Genomic DNA, 14,739 nt, shown 5'->3' on the forward strand with positions numbered 1-14,739 from the left:
GGAACTGTATTAAAGGGTCGTGGCATTAGGAAGGTTGAGAACCACTGAACGGGTACTGTTGTAGGTACCAGAAAGAATAATAACTAAAACACACGTGGTGAGGTGCAGGTAGCATGCTTTATTTCAAATGAGCAATATTATCTCAAGGAGGTTCAGCAAAACAGCTATCAATACAATTTATCACTACTACGTAACATAAGCTACTTAAAATTTTAAGTTCAGGGCAAATAAATGTGATGTTACAACAACAGTTTAATTTTTTCCCCTTAACTGTGGTTCAAAGCTTAGTTGCCTGGAGTTGAGAATATCTATCAGTCTTCTAAACACTACCACACAGTCACTGCACCCGAGGAACCTCCAAGAGTTGGTACTGCTTCTGCACTTGAGTACCCAAAATAGCTTTGTCAAAACGAGGGGATGGCCAGGTGATGTTACTTTCCTGGAAAGCTATTTAGGCAGTCAATATGCCAGAAACAATACACTCACAGGTGGTGAACAAAATGCTGGCCGTTGCACTTTGTTCTAAGTCTTGTGAGTTTTAGTCATGAAAATAAATATAAGTTTGACATTGATCAGACACAACATAAGACGTTAAAGTGTGGCTTACAGGAGGGTGTTTGTAAACCTCACCGATGCCTTATGTTTCTGAGTCAAAATTTATTCGTGCAGGTATAAAGACACCATGCACAGCATCATCTCTTAGGTGTAGGTAAATAAGTCTTCAACAGGGAGCCTCTCTACCTGTTGAGGCATTCTTAGACATCAACACTTTGTTGAGGCGCAAAAAATTAGTTCAATGTTGAGCAGGGTATTCGTTCCCTAAGAAACTTTCTCCTACCAACTGTTTGTTCCAAAAGTTACATTTTAAAATGTCATAAAATAAAGGGTACAAAACTCCATAACCGTTATCTTCGGCTATATACAGTATGTACATGTCAAATGAAACATAGTTTTAAAGTCGAACACTAATAATGACTATAAGTCATAATGTATTTCCTTGGACTTTTGTCTGGTTTGGGTAGGTACAAAAATATTTTTTTAAATATATTTACAGATCAGATATTTCAGTCCATATGAATCACTTGCCAAAAAGTCAAGTGTAAATAAATAGGGCAAGCCCTCTAAATTGATCGAACATTAATATTCACGATGGCAGAATCAGTGCCAAACTCATTCCCTAAATTCAGTGTGTAAGGTCCCCCATCATTCTTTTGAACATCCATGATGATAAGAGTTGTTAAATCTTCACAGGTTTCGATGTGAAATCTACCACCCTGACTGGAAATGTCTTTTCCTCTGCAGGACCATGTAATATCAGGAACAGGCTCGCCAGAAAAGGCACATGATACGGTGAGAACCTTTCCTTCCTCAATGGAGATATCATTTGGAAGGGCTTCAATTTTCGGTGGTATTCCTTTGCAAAAAAGGAAAAGAAAGGTTTTTAAAATTAACATTCTTAGCTGAAACATAATTTCACGGTGACAAGAGCTATTCTACACAAACTACGTCAAGATATTTTACGTGGTTTTTCTAGCTCTACATATAATGGTATTGCTCACCTCTCATACCAGATTTAAGCATTCTACTAGTTGAACTTTCCAGTTGGGTCAGACTAGATTTCCCCATTACACTGCTGGAGCTCATCTCTACAAAGGATTCTTTCATGGAGGACATGCTTTGGGCAGACATGCTTGCAAATTTCATTTCAGTCATGCTGCTACTGCTGAACGAAGCTTCTTGTCTAGAAGCAGACATTTGAAAAGACTGCGAAGATAAACTTTCCTGCATGCTCGCATCACCACTTGTCCTCAACACTACCTCTTTTGGAGGTTCTTCAATTAGAGCTGTGGAGCATAGCAAACACAGACGGGAAAAACCAATGACATCACATGAATTGGTGGTCATGCGATTTATAATATCGACTTTATTAAAGAAGAAGGAGGAGACCAGATTGTTATTTAAGGAAAACTTAATTTGCATGTATGTTTCTTTCCAACTGCAGATCACATTTTTAATAATATATATTTTTTCTGCTAAAATATATGTACAGTTAGCTAACCAATGTTGAGAAAAAGTAGGTTCCTGTTTCTAAAATTCCCCCCCCTACTTATCTCCCATAGTTGGCAGTCTGCCTGAAGGCAGTGGTAAAAACCGTTGAAGCTTTCCTTAAACACAAGCACATAAAAACATGAATAGCAAAACACAGAGTAACCCATTGATTCCTGGAGTCTAGACATGCTTAAATGGTAATATGTAAATGCAAATTACTGTGATAATGTATGTGAAGTGCTTTGAACTTCTGAAAACATTATACAAATGCTAAGCATTGAGAAAAATTTAACAGATCTGAAAAATTCACTGCAACGTTAAAACAAACTCTGTACCTCTGGAAACTTTCCTGCATACTTCTAGTTGTTCTGATAGTTTATTGAACAGTGATCACCAGAACCAATGGGTTAAATGACAAGATTACATAAGATAGTCAAAGCTTTCATATAACATGGAGCTGACAACAATTATTTTTGTATGTAAATATTGTATTTTGATGCTGTACATTTTAAATATAATTTGTATTTCACTTTAGATTTGGCAATGAAAACCAACTGATTAAAAAAATCAGCTCAGTCAAATGCTTTTGCCACATTCTGCACACGCGGCTTATGTTAAGAGAAGGCTTAAAAGAAGAAAACTTACGAAGGACATTCAGGGATGCTGTTGCAGAACATTGTCCATGGTAATTTTTCGCTTTGACTGTGTATTTCCCACTGTCACTCACTGAAGCATTTTGAATGACAAGAGAATAAACATTCTTGGAACGATTTACTTGGATGCTGGATGAGAGAGCAATCTGAGGAGTGGAAGAGACGCATAATTAAGATCAAGTATAATCAGAGTTCAAGATTAAGGATAAAACTAGCATAAGGGATTACTTACTGGCTGGTTATCTTTAAACCACTTGATTTCAGGAGAAGGATCTCCAGAAACTTCACAGGTAAGCAAGACGCGTTGTCCTTCATCAACGTTTTGAGACCGAGGTTGTATGATAAAGGCTGGTGCATTTGAAAGATCTTTGGAAAAACTCACATCAAAGTGACATTTGACAATGCCCTGCTCAGTCTTTGCTTCACAGGTAAGCATTCCTTCATCTTTGTGAGCTGCTTTTTTGATGGTTAGAGTGTGATCACTTCCAGACACGCCATATCTATAATCTTCAGAGTTAGCAAGCTCTATTCCATTCAGAAACCATTTCACCTCAGAAGCTCCAGCAATATTGGCTTTCAGGGTTGCCTTCTGACCTTCAGACACAGTCATTTTACTAGTAGTCGATTTAACTTCTGTGTAAGATTTTTTAATATCCTCAGACGCTAGAGATTTTTTCACTTCTTCTTGGACCACTGTCTTCTCTTGAGAGGTCACTGCAGCTTTCTTCTGGGTAGATAATTCAAGTGTTTCAGACTCCTTTTGAACTAATTTTTGAGTTTTGGCTACGCTTGACACTTGAGAACTGATACTTTTAAAAGCTTGGCCAGCAAACTGGAAACTGGTCTTGGAGATGCCACCTTCCCCGATAATCTCACATGTGTATTCACCTTGATCAGATTCCTTGAGATTATGAATTCTAAGTTCATATGTTCCATCAGCTGCGTAATGAAACTTGAAGTGCTCATCTTCTTTTAGTTTCTTGCCATCTTTGTACCAGGCTACTTCTCGGACACTTAAAACGCTGCTTTCTACTGCACAGAAGAATTTTACTTTGTCACCAGAAGCTTCTGCCTTCAACTGCTGTTTTATTTTTGGAGGAACAGCCACTGGTAATTCTACTTTCTCTGCTGGAGTTGTTTTGGCTGCAGCTGTTGACTTGGCTTTGGAGGGGGCAGGAGAGGGTTCAGGGGATTTTACCCTCTTGGGGGATTTTACTCTGTCTGGGGACTTCACGTGACGCTCAGGAGACTTGACCCTTGCAGATGCTGTAACTGCTGTATCTGGAACCTTTCTCTTTTGAACAGTCAAAGTAAAGTGGGCTTCTTGTCTCCCTTCAGAATTTTCTACTACCACAGTGTAGCTTCCTTCATCTGAGGTCTGGACAGACGAAATCTCAAAGGTAGATTTATACTGTGTACGTGTGACTTGGTAACGTCCAGAAGAAACTATGGCTTGGCCTGCACGTATCCATGTCACTGTTGGTGTTGGCTCACCATCAATGTCACAAGAAAATCTTGCTGTTTCTCCTTCAGAAACGGTGATTGATCGTGGTTTTGTTAATATTGTCGCTGGCAGAGTAGTTTTAAATTTCCGGTGTACGGCTCTTGCTTCTAGTGATTTTTCCTCTGAGGCACTGACTTTCTTTTCGGCAGAGGCATAATGTTCATATGAAGAGAGTGTCTCCCGTGTTTCTGAAAGTTCTGACTTGACTTCTCTTACAGACGAACTTGCTTCCATTGCAGAGGTTTTCTTAAAGGAAGCAAACGCATATGCCTCAGTCCTTGTCAAGTCAGGAACAATGGATCTGGGTACTTCCTCATCTCTGCGTTGGGAGGTATAAGTAGTGTAGGCTCCTCCTGTAACATCTAGTGTAGCATAGTCAGAACATTCTCCTTTATAGTTTGTGCACACAACACGGTATGTACCACTATCGTCAATATGACAATCAAGGATCTCCAAGGTCAATACACCACTAGTATTAGTAAAGTGTATCTTATGGCTTTCTTGGATTTCAACACCATTATGATACCATTTCACTTCGGCAGTTGGTTTGGACTGGACATTCAGAATGAACCTGGTGTTGGTTCCACATGGTACACGATGTGAGCGCATTCTCAGAGTGACCCGCGGGCCATGATCCAGAGTGAAAGGTTCTTGAGTCAGAACTTCATGTTTCCTTTCCATGGTTTTCTGAGTTTTCAAAGCAGCTTTCATGGACTCGTATCTGGAAAATATATCAAATCTTGCTGACCTTTCAAATCTAGAGAGAGATCTCTCACTGGACACTGGACTAGGTGAGCGGGGCCGAGTTCTCTCAGGTGTAGGGGATCTTCTCTCTGTTTCCTCCACAGGGCGTGAGCGGGGTCTAATTAATTCAGACACTGGACGCATTAGTTCAATGTAAGTTGGAGAAAGAGATCGTCTTCTTCCTAGTAATCTTGAGGGAGGTGAAAATTCCCTAGGAACATGTCTCACCACTTCTATTTCTTCTTCCTCCTCCTTAGATGTGATCTCAGTTATTTCTCTCTCTCGTCTTCTTCTTAGTCGTCTCTTTTCCTCTTCTGACATATACGCAAGCTCACTCCTGTACTCAGAGATTCTCTGGCTTGTGGCGACTGGACGCAGCAGCTGTTCATCCTCTTTTTCAGCCATTATCCTCTGTTTTGAAGGTTTATAAAGAGCTCTATCATGCCGTTGTCTGAGTTCGGCATAAGTTGCACCCGTTTCTTCTTTAGACGGTATATGATAGGTTGCATATCTCAGGTCTCTTTGCCTAGATTCTTCTGCAGTGAGTTGTGCCTCTGCTGCAGAGTAATGAAGAGAGGACAGTTCAAAACGTGGGGGGCTTCTGCTTGGAGGTGAGGCAGAAAAGCCTAACTCCAGCTCTTCTTCAAGCCGCAGTCTTTCTTCTTCAGTCCTCTTCATGGCTAAATAGTCATCAACGGGTAGAAGTAATTCTTCATCTGACAGGTCCCCAAGTGATCGTCTTCTAGGTCTGTAGTAAAACTCATAATCAGGAGAAGGCGTGCGTCGCCGTGCTGGTCTCACTGTCTCAAGATCGTCTTGTGACAGTTTGGGTATACGCCACTTAGGTTTATACTGATCAGAAATGCGTGGCAGTGGCATGACATAGAACTGCTCCCATCTGGAAAGGCGAATACGCTTTTGTCGCTTCTGAACAATTCTGTCGAGTTTTCCTGGCATTTCATACTGGTCTCTTAACTTCTTGTACCACTTCATGTCTGACATAGGCACAAATTGTTTGATGTTCTGATCTTCTTCGAAAGCATGCACACGTCTGCGAGGTTCTGGAATCTCATAAGGCATCCGGAGTCTCTTTTCTTCTTTCACTTTTTCCTCTTTAATTTCAAATTCACCTTTCACTGTTTTTGTGCTTACTGCTGGCTTGTACATGATAGCAGCTTGCCTGAGAGCTTCCTGTGCGACTTGCGTCAGCGGAACCATTTCTGTTCCAGAAAGGATTTCTGCCATTCTTACCGTCTTGTCAATTCGCTTTTGTACTTGTTTTTGCCGTTCTTCTTCAGACTTATACTCACGCTTGACGTATCTCAAGCGCTCTACCTTCAAGTAAGCCTGGCAGCTTGTGGATCCAGCACTGTTTGTAGCTGTTACTCTGTAATAACCACTGTCTTCTGGTAAAGTATCCCTGATGTGCAAAGCATAGTAATCTAATCCTTCATGTACAATTTCAATGTTGGGACTAGCTGATAGAGGCTGACCATCTTTTTCCCATTTTAATGTCGGTTTTGGTATACCTGATACTCTTATCTCAAAGCCGACACTATGGCCTTCTTGGCATTCTGCATTTGCCAATAGTCTTTTGAACATAGGTCTCAAAGTGGTATCCTCTGCAGGTGCATGCTGAACAATGGTTAACTTGGCTTTGCAGCTATCCTCACCATATTTGTTGCGTGCCAGCACAGTGTATTCAGCAGAGTCATCCTCAGTCACGTTGTGGATGAGAAGCTGATAGAGACCTTTATCTGTTTCAAAGGTATACTTCCTGTCATCGTCGCCTGGCTTGATCTTCTGACCTGATTTGAACCATGTCACACGAGGTTCTGGGTGGACTGTTACAGTTACTCCAAACCTGACATTTTCACCGACGTAGGCAGTACGGTTGTATAGAGGCAGAGTAAATTCTGGTGGCTTCTCCAGAAGTCTCATGGTATCTACTCGGCGCTTCACTCTCTTGACAGCTCTGCATCTGTAATAGTCAGAAACCTCTCTCACACCCTTAACGAACAGTTCTGCATAGGAACTGTCTTCACCATAATCGTTGACTACTTTGCACCTGTAGGTACCGTCATCTGATTTAGCAATATCTTTGACGTACATTGTGGCCATTCCTTCGTGGTAGCTGATTTCATATTTTTCACTGGTCTCCACCTGCCTTACTCCAAAGTACCAAGTCACTTCAGTAGCTGAATCATAGTTTTCAATCTTGCAGACGTACTTGACATGCCCTCCTTCTTCTCCAACAGCATGCATTATCTGCCCAGAAATAGGTCCGATTTCAATTGATGCCACTTTAACTTTAGCAACTGTGACACCTCTCTGAGATCTGATGGCACCACCCCATGCAACGCGGGCTACCGACACAACTGTATTCCATTCCTTCTTCACCAAGGTTTGGTAGTAACGTCTGTGTCTTAATGTTTTGATTACTTTAGTGCTGGTTTTCTCTGTCCTCTGCTTCAGCCAAGTATGTTCAAGTGCTTCGGCAGCGGTCATGCGTGCTTTCCTTTCTCTTACCAAGAGGCGGTCAACAAAATCCAAGGCCTCAATACTTATATCTTTGAAAGCTTCTTCATCAAAGTTGTATTCAGCATTGATTATGTTATCTATTGTCTGTTGGTTTGTTTCAGCAATGAAAGGATTCAGGCCGCTTAGAAGCACATACACTAGCGTTCCAAGTGACCACATGTCAGTGGCTGTGTTGACCAAATCATGTTGATGGACTTCAGGTCCATAATACTCAGGTGAAGTAAACTGGAGTCTAAAATTATCACCAGGTTTTAGTTCCCTAGCCTGGCCAAATTCAATGATTTTAACTACAGAGCTTCTTCTTGTGAAGTAAATAATGTTCTCTGGCCTGATATCAAAGTGCCCAATGCTACGACTGTGTAGGAATTCAAGTGCTTCACAGACTTGACGTACATAACTTACGATTTCTCTTTCGTTAAGTTCAAAGGCAGGAGTATTTAGCCTTTCAAAAATATCGACTCCAGATATGAACTCTGAGATCATGACCAATTCTTCAAGGCTTTCAAATGATTCATGAAGATATAAGACATTTCTATGCCTAGCGATGTTAAGGATGGAAATTTCTTTCTTTACTAGGACTTGATCTGCACCTTTTACTTTGACAAACTTTGCCAGGTAAGTTTTCTTAGAAGCTGTCTCCACGCACCGGTGGGCAATTCCAAATTGTCCACGCCCAAGTTCTTCAGCAATCATGTATTTATCATAGAGTTCCTTTGTAGAAGAGTGATGTGCTTTTGTAGTGGTGATTTCTCTGGCCTCATCAACTTCTTCATCATAATTTACTGATCTAGTCTTATCTTCCTTTGTTACAATAGGCTCTGTAGGTTCAGAAGGTTGGCTTTGTCCAAACTTATTTTCTGCTATAACACGGAATACGTAGCTTGTCTTACCAAATAGGTTTACCACAGTATATCGTGTATCACGAGCCTGACCAACACGGATCCATCTCTCAGATGTGGTAGCACGTTTCTCAACGGTATAGTGTGTGACTCTGCTTCCGCCATCATTAGCCGGAGCATTCCAAGTTAAGTTGGCAGAGTCCCTTGAAACTTCACTTGCTTTCAATCCTCTCGGTGCATCCGGTACATCAGCAACATCTAATTCAACTGTTTTCTGATCAATGCCAAATCTGTTTTTAGCACAGACAATGTAGAAACCGGCATCTTTTCTGTCCACACCGTTAGGGAATACAAGAGACGTGAACGACCGTGTTACAATAACTTGGTAATGTCCATTAGTATCAATGAGATCTTGTCCCTTTTGCCATGTGATCACTGGATCCGGCTTGCCACTGAACGGAATTTTGATGCTCACTACTTCGCCCCGGAGAGCATGAACAGCTCCCATGCCTTCAAGATTTTTAGGCAAGTGGATCCTTGCAGGAACTGCAATAAAAACAAATCAAAAGGAGACATAAAATGAGTGAAGAATTGGAAGTATTGGTTTAAACAGAAGGAAACAGATTTTATTTATTTAATTTATACCCTACTTTTCTCCGCAATGAGGACTGAAGCGGCTTATGTAGTTCTCTATTTTATGGTAACTACGACTCTGTGAGGTAGGTGAGGCTGAGAATGCCAAAGGTCACCCAGCAAGTGGGGATTTGAACCTGGGTCTCCCAGATCCTAGACTGACACTCCAACCACTACACCACCGTGGCTCTCACTCATTAACTCAGAAAGAATTAGGCAACTGCAGTGTAGTGACCAATACTGGGAATTAGCCCTTTGTCTGCTACTCTTTCTTTTGTTATGTTGCTAGCTGAGCAACACTTGTCCATCATATCACAACCTCTGGGGATTAAATACCAGTAATGATCCTTGTTACTGCATCAATGCTAGAAACGCTTTACCAGACAACGGTGAAAGAGCCTGTTGTCACCTTACAGTCTGATATAAGCTGTAACAATATTTCACCACTCAAATGCTACAAAGGTACAGATGTAGCCTATGTAATCGATATTTTTATGGGGTTTTTATGTTGTTGCATTCTAGTGCCATTGAATTCTTGAACTTGCCGAAAAGAGCAAGAGTCCAGTAGCGCCTTAAAGACTAACAAAATTTGTGCCAGGGTATGAGCTTTCGTGAGTCACAGCTCACTTCTTCAAATACAGCTAGAATGTGAGTCCCTCTGTCCTATATCAAGGACAGTGGAGTGATTTCAGATGCCGAATTACATTAGCAGGCAAATGACAATGGCAGGTGAATGACAATAGCAGGTGTGATTGGATGAGATGTGATATGCAGAGGGATAGTAGGTGTGGAGAAACTAGCATTGGGAATGAGATAGGAAGCCTAGGTCTCAATTCAGGTCAGGGGGATTCATTGTTTTGAACTTCATTATCAGTTGCAATTCATCAGTGTCTGTTTCTAATCTCCCTTTGAAATTCCTTTGTAAGAGAACTGCTACCCTTAGTTCAGCAACTGAATGTCCCGGAAGGTTAAAACGTTTCCTCAAAGGAATTTGCCTGCTAATGTCATTTGGCATCTGAAATCACTCCAGTCTCCTTGATACAGGACAGATGGACTCACATTCTAGCTGTATCTGAAGAAGTGAGCAGTGTCTCATGAAAGCCCATATCCTGCCACAAATTTTGTTAGTCTTTCAAGGTGCTGCTGGACTCTTGCTCTTTTCTACTGCTACAGACAGACTAACGTGGCTACCCATCTTCAACTTCCCAAGACTGAGGAAGAAGGAGACCTTGGGATCATAGTGGATAGCCCGATGAAAATGTCAACCCATTGTGCCACAACAAGTGAAAACAGACAACTCTATGCTGGGGATTATTAGGAAAGGGACTGAAAATAAAACAGCCAATAGGCCCTCGTATAGATCTATGGTGCAGCCTTATTTGAAATACTGTGTACAGTTCTGGCCACCTTTCTCAAAAAGGACACTGCAGAGCTGGAAAAAGTCCGGAAGAGGGCAACCAAGATGATTAAAGGGTCGCAGTACCTTTCCCATGAGGAAAGGCTGAAGTCTGGGAGTTTCAGTTTAGTGGGCAGAGATAACTTTTTCTCCCTGTCCCAAACAGTTAGGGGTATCAAGTGAAGCTGATGGGAAGTAGACTCAGAATGGACAAAAGGAAATATTTATTTATACAATGAGTGATTAAAATGTGGAATTTGCTGCCAGATGATCTAGTAATGGCCACAGGCTTTAAAAGGGTTTTAGACAGATTCAAGGTGGAAAGGTCTATCGGTGGCTACTAGCCATGCCAACTAAAGGGAATGTTTACATGTAGAGGCAGTAAACTTCTGAGTACTAGTGGCAAGAGGAGGCATAAAGAAAAGGCCTTGGCCCTTGTGCCCTGTTGTTGGAACTCCAGAGGAATTGGTTGGCCACTGTGTGAGACAGGATGCTGGACTAGATGGATTATGGGTCTGATCTAGCAGGCCTCTTATGTTCTTATGAAATGAAAGTGTAGTGTGCCGTGATAGAGCCTTACTGTCCAGCTGAGCCCCTGTGCTATCCGTCAGTTTCCAGTGTTTATCGTCTTGACATCTTGAGGATATAAAGTTAAAGGTTTTTGTTCGCTTTAGCCCAAATACCTATTATGGCCCTGACTCTGAGCTATGAAAAATGAAAGTAATTGAAAATAGCAAAGTATATTCTTTACCTTCAACATCTAAGGAGGCAGTTCCGGAGACAGAGCCTCCCTGATTGGTTGCTCTCACTTGGTACACAGTGGCATCATCATCAGTTACATTTGAAATGACCAGCTGATAATATCCACCCTTGAACTCTTGTATCTTGACCTTCTCACCATCGGGCAAAATCTCTTTACCCTGCTTGAACCATTTCACAATAGGCTTAGGATGACCAGTGACTTTGCAAACAAATGTAGCATGGCCTCTAAATTTCACATTCAGGTTCCTGATTTCTTCCTTGAAATGTGGTGCCTGAATTGGTACATCAGATTTTGGGATGATTGGTTGTGAAATTTCACTCCATTCACTCTCACCACCTAGATTTTCGCATTTGACACGGAACTCATATTCAAGGTCTTCAATAAGACCAGTGACTGAATATACAGTTTCACGGATTTCATCTGTTGTTACGGCAATCCATTTGTTTTGCTTCTTTTCACGCTTTTCTAGGTAGTAATTTCTGATCTTTGAGCCTCCATCACTAGCAGGTGGCTTCCAAGATACAATACAGGAATCCTTTGTCACAGCAGCTACTACTGGCTGACTTGGTTGGCCTGGTTTTTCTGTAATGAAGGAAAATTCAGAACATGAAGTCAGTTTGCTTCCCTGAATTGCAGATCAATAAACAGAAGGGGTATGGTGCAAACTTACCTAAAAGAGTCTTGATAACCACAACAGAAGGAACCTCCAGTGGTTCACTAATGCCATATGTATTCTGAGCAAAGACACGGAAATAATAGCCGGCATTTTCAGTTAGGTTAACGATTCTACAGGTTGTGCCAGAAATGCTTGAAGATACCAGCTGCCACTCTGTGCCTTCCTTTGCTTCACGTTTCTCCACCATATAATTTGTTATGAAGGCACCTCCATCATCTTCAGGTGGCTTCCAGCTGATTACTGCAGAGTTCTTCAGCAAAGCTTCCACAACAATTGGCCCTGTTGGTTTATCTGGCTTGTCTACAGAAACAAAAAAGCAAGCAAACACGGTATTTTACCTTTATACTGCAGGAAACATAGTAGATGATAGCACTTCTAAAAACAACTGGAAGCCAATGATTTACCTTGTATTTCCACATTGAGTACAGTGTCAACAGTTCCAAATATGTTACTGAGCTGTACTTTGTACTTTCCTGCATGGGTTTTATGCTGTACGTTTCTAATGACCAGGTAGGTATAATGCTCTGTGTTCTCAATAGTAATATTCTCCCCACTCTTCAACATTTTCTTGCCATGGAACCAGGTGATAGCAGGCACTGGGCGACCAATGTAGACAACATGGATACGAAGAGATGAACCCACACCTGCGTAGTATTTCTCTTTTAGTGGGAAGCCAGGATGGAAATGTGGAGGAGCTTGCAAAAGGAGCTTGCCACTTGTTTCAATCTCTCCAACGTCATTGATGGCCTTGCAAGTATAAACCCCTTCATCTTCCTGCTCTTCTGTGAGGACTTTCAATGTATGGGTGCGTCCATCGGATGACATCTTGTACTTCCGGCTTTGTACCAGTTCTTTGCCAAAGTGATACCATTTAATATCAGGAAGAGGTCTCCCAACAATCTGGCATGACAACTGACCTGATTCACCCAGATTGGTGGTGACATCTTTAATTTCTTGTCTTATTCCTGGGGCTTCTCCAGCTGCATTTATAAAAGGAGAAAATTGTAATACCGAAAGTTTGCATTGTGCCCTTCGAGCTACAATACTGTGCCCCAACATATGATTTTCATTCTGTCCATTTAAATAATGCCATTTTCAGTTTCATTAGCATCAGAGGGTGAAAGAGCTTATTTCCTTCATTTTGATCAATTTAGATAAGTTGATATATGCAATTAAAAGCGCCAGAATTGCATCCTGAAACTACCAAAACTGTAAAACCACAGTTTAGGTTAGGTTAGAATGGTATCTCTACCATATCATTCTTTACCGTGATACTGTACTACCAAGCATAGCACAACATAAAGCATAGTAAATATGACTGAGCATTTCAACTTACATGTTAATTTAGTCTTTACTGCCATAGCTGTTCTACGGGGTCTGCTGATTCCAGTCTCGTTTTCTGCCAAAACTCTGAATTCATATTCTGTAGACTCCAGCAAGCCACCCATTGTAAATTGCCTATCTTTGATACGTTCTTTATTGCACTTCTTCCATGTGCTCTCTCCGGACTGGCGATATTCAACCCAGTATCCAATAATTTCTTTACCACCATCGCACTCTGGACGCTCCCATTCTAGAGTAATGCTGTCCTTAGATACAGATGTGATCTCGATTTCTCCAGGCTGACTTGGTTTGTCTGTGGAATTTTTTAAAAAATGTAAGAAATTAAAACTTGCCTACTGCCAGGATTTCATCCTGTTGCCCTGCAACCTGAAAGTGAATAGAGAGGTATTTACCAAATGGATCCTTGCATACAACAGGCTCAGAAGCAGGACCTGGTTCGCTCTCACCGATATCGTTTTGGGCTATTATCCGGAACTGATATTCAGCATCTGGAACGAGCCCTGTGACTGTATACATTGTAGTTGTGATGTGAGTCTTGTTATGCCTGACCCACTTTTCAGTAGATGTTTCTCTGCGCTCAATGTAGTAGCCAGTGACACGAGAGCCACCATCATCTCTAGGTCTGGACCAGCTTATGCTAACAGAACTCTTTGTGACATCAAGTATTTCTGGTGGGTAACTTGAAGGCTCTGGAGGGTCTGGAGGGGAAAAAACATATTTTCACAGTTTTTATATATTGTTTTGATAAATACACTCTGGTACCAACAGTTGTGAGCTTTTCTGTTGAACAAAATAATCAACATTTAAAATGTATACTTACTCAAAGGTGTCTTTGGCACAACTGGCTCTTCAGATTTCAAGGACTTGCTTATGCCAAACTGGTTTTCAGCAGAAACACGGAAGTGATATTCCACATTTTCTTTGAGTCCTTTGACTACTAATGATGTACCTTTTACTCTGGAATCAACAGTATACCAGGCAGTCTTGGGCACCTCACGCCTTTCAATAATATACCCTAGTACATCTGCACCACCATCATCTGTTGGAGATTTCCAGCTGACTCTAACAGAGCGGGCTTGTATGTCGTCATACTCAAGCGGCCCTTCTGGTGGGTTTGGAATGCCAATCACTCTGACTTTGATGTAAACTACCTTCTTGCCACATTTGTTTTCAAGTGACAGATCATAGGTACCAGAGTCTTCTCTTTCAGCATCTTTAATCACAAGTTCAGTGTCTGCTTCGGAAGTGGCAATCATGGCTCTCTTGGAGATATCATGTCCTTCTTTAGTCCACTTACATATTGGAATGGGTTTACCTTTAATTGGCACTGTCAGCTTAACTACTCCTCCTTGTCTTACAAACACACCTTCCAGGTATTTTTCATCGAGTTCATAATCAGGATGTTCTGCGAATGGGGAAAATACATGTTGTGAAATCCATATTATGCAGCTAATTTTACAAATAGATAGCTATCCTTTTTTTAAAAATTCACTGGAAACCTAAGTAGCAAGTCTATAAAAAGCAGCAAATCTATAAAATCTTTGAAATATAGCTTCATCCTGATTTATTAAGTAGTCAGACTTAAGAGTATTTTAAA

At 41.2% G+C, this 14,739-nt stretch overlaps 1 protein-coding gene across 1 annotated transcript in view; it reads right to left on the bottom strand.

Moving 5' to 3' along the window:
* Positions 1 to 513: 513 nt before the first annotated feature.
* The window catches only part of TTN (titin), a 343,112-nt gene continuing 328,886 nt past the window's right edge, over positions 514 to 14,739 (bottom strand). The window contains 10 exon segments of the mRNA XM_015413748.1: positions 514 to 1,414; positions 1,560 to 1,844; positions 2,695 to 2,848; positions 2,935 to 8,876; positions 11,111 to 11,704; positions 11,793 to 12,098; positions 12,203 to 12,778; positions 13,135 to 13,434; positions 13,535 to 13,840; positions 13,963 to 14,547. Of these exon segments, the coding sequence (XP_015269234.1) occupies positions 1,122 to 1,414; positions 1,560 to 1,844; positions 2,695 to 2,848; positions 2,935 to 8,876; positions 11,111 to 11,704; positions 11,793 to 12,098; positions 12,203 to 12,778; positions 13,135 to 13,434; positions 13,535 to 13,840; positions 13,963 to 14,547 (9,341 nt within the window). The 3' untranslated portion in view covers positions 514 to 1,121.

This window comes from Gekko japonicus, unplaced genomic scaffold (assembly GCF_001447785.1).
Source record: "Gekko japonicus isolate JY-2015 unplaced genomic scaffold, Gekko_japonicus_V1.1 scaffold743, whole genome shotgun sequence".
In the NCBI taxonomy this organism is placed as follows: domain Eukaryota; kingdom Metazoa; phylum Chordata; class Lepidosauria; order Squamata; family Gekkonidae; genus Gekko; species Gekko japonicus.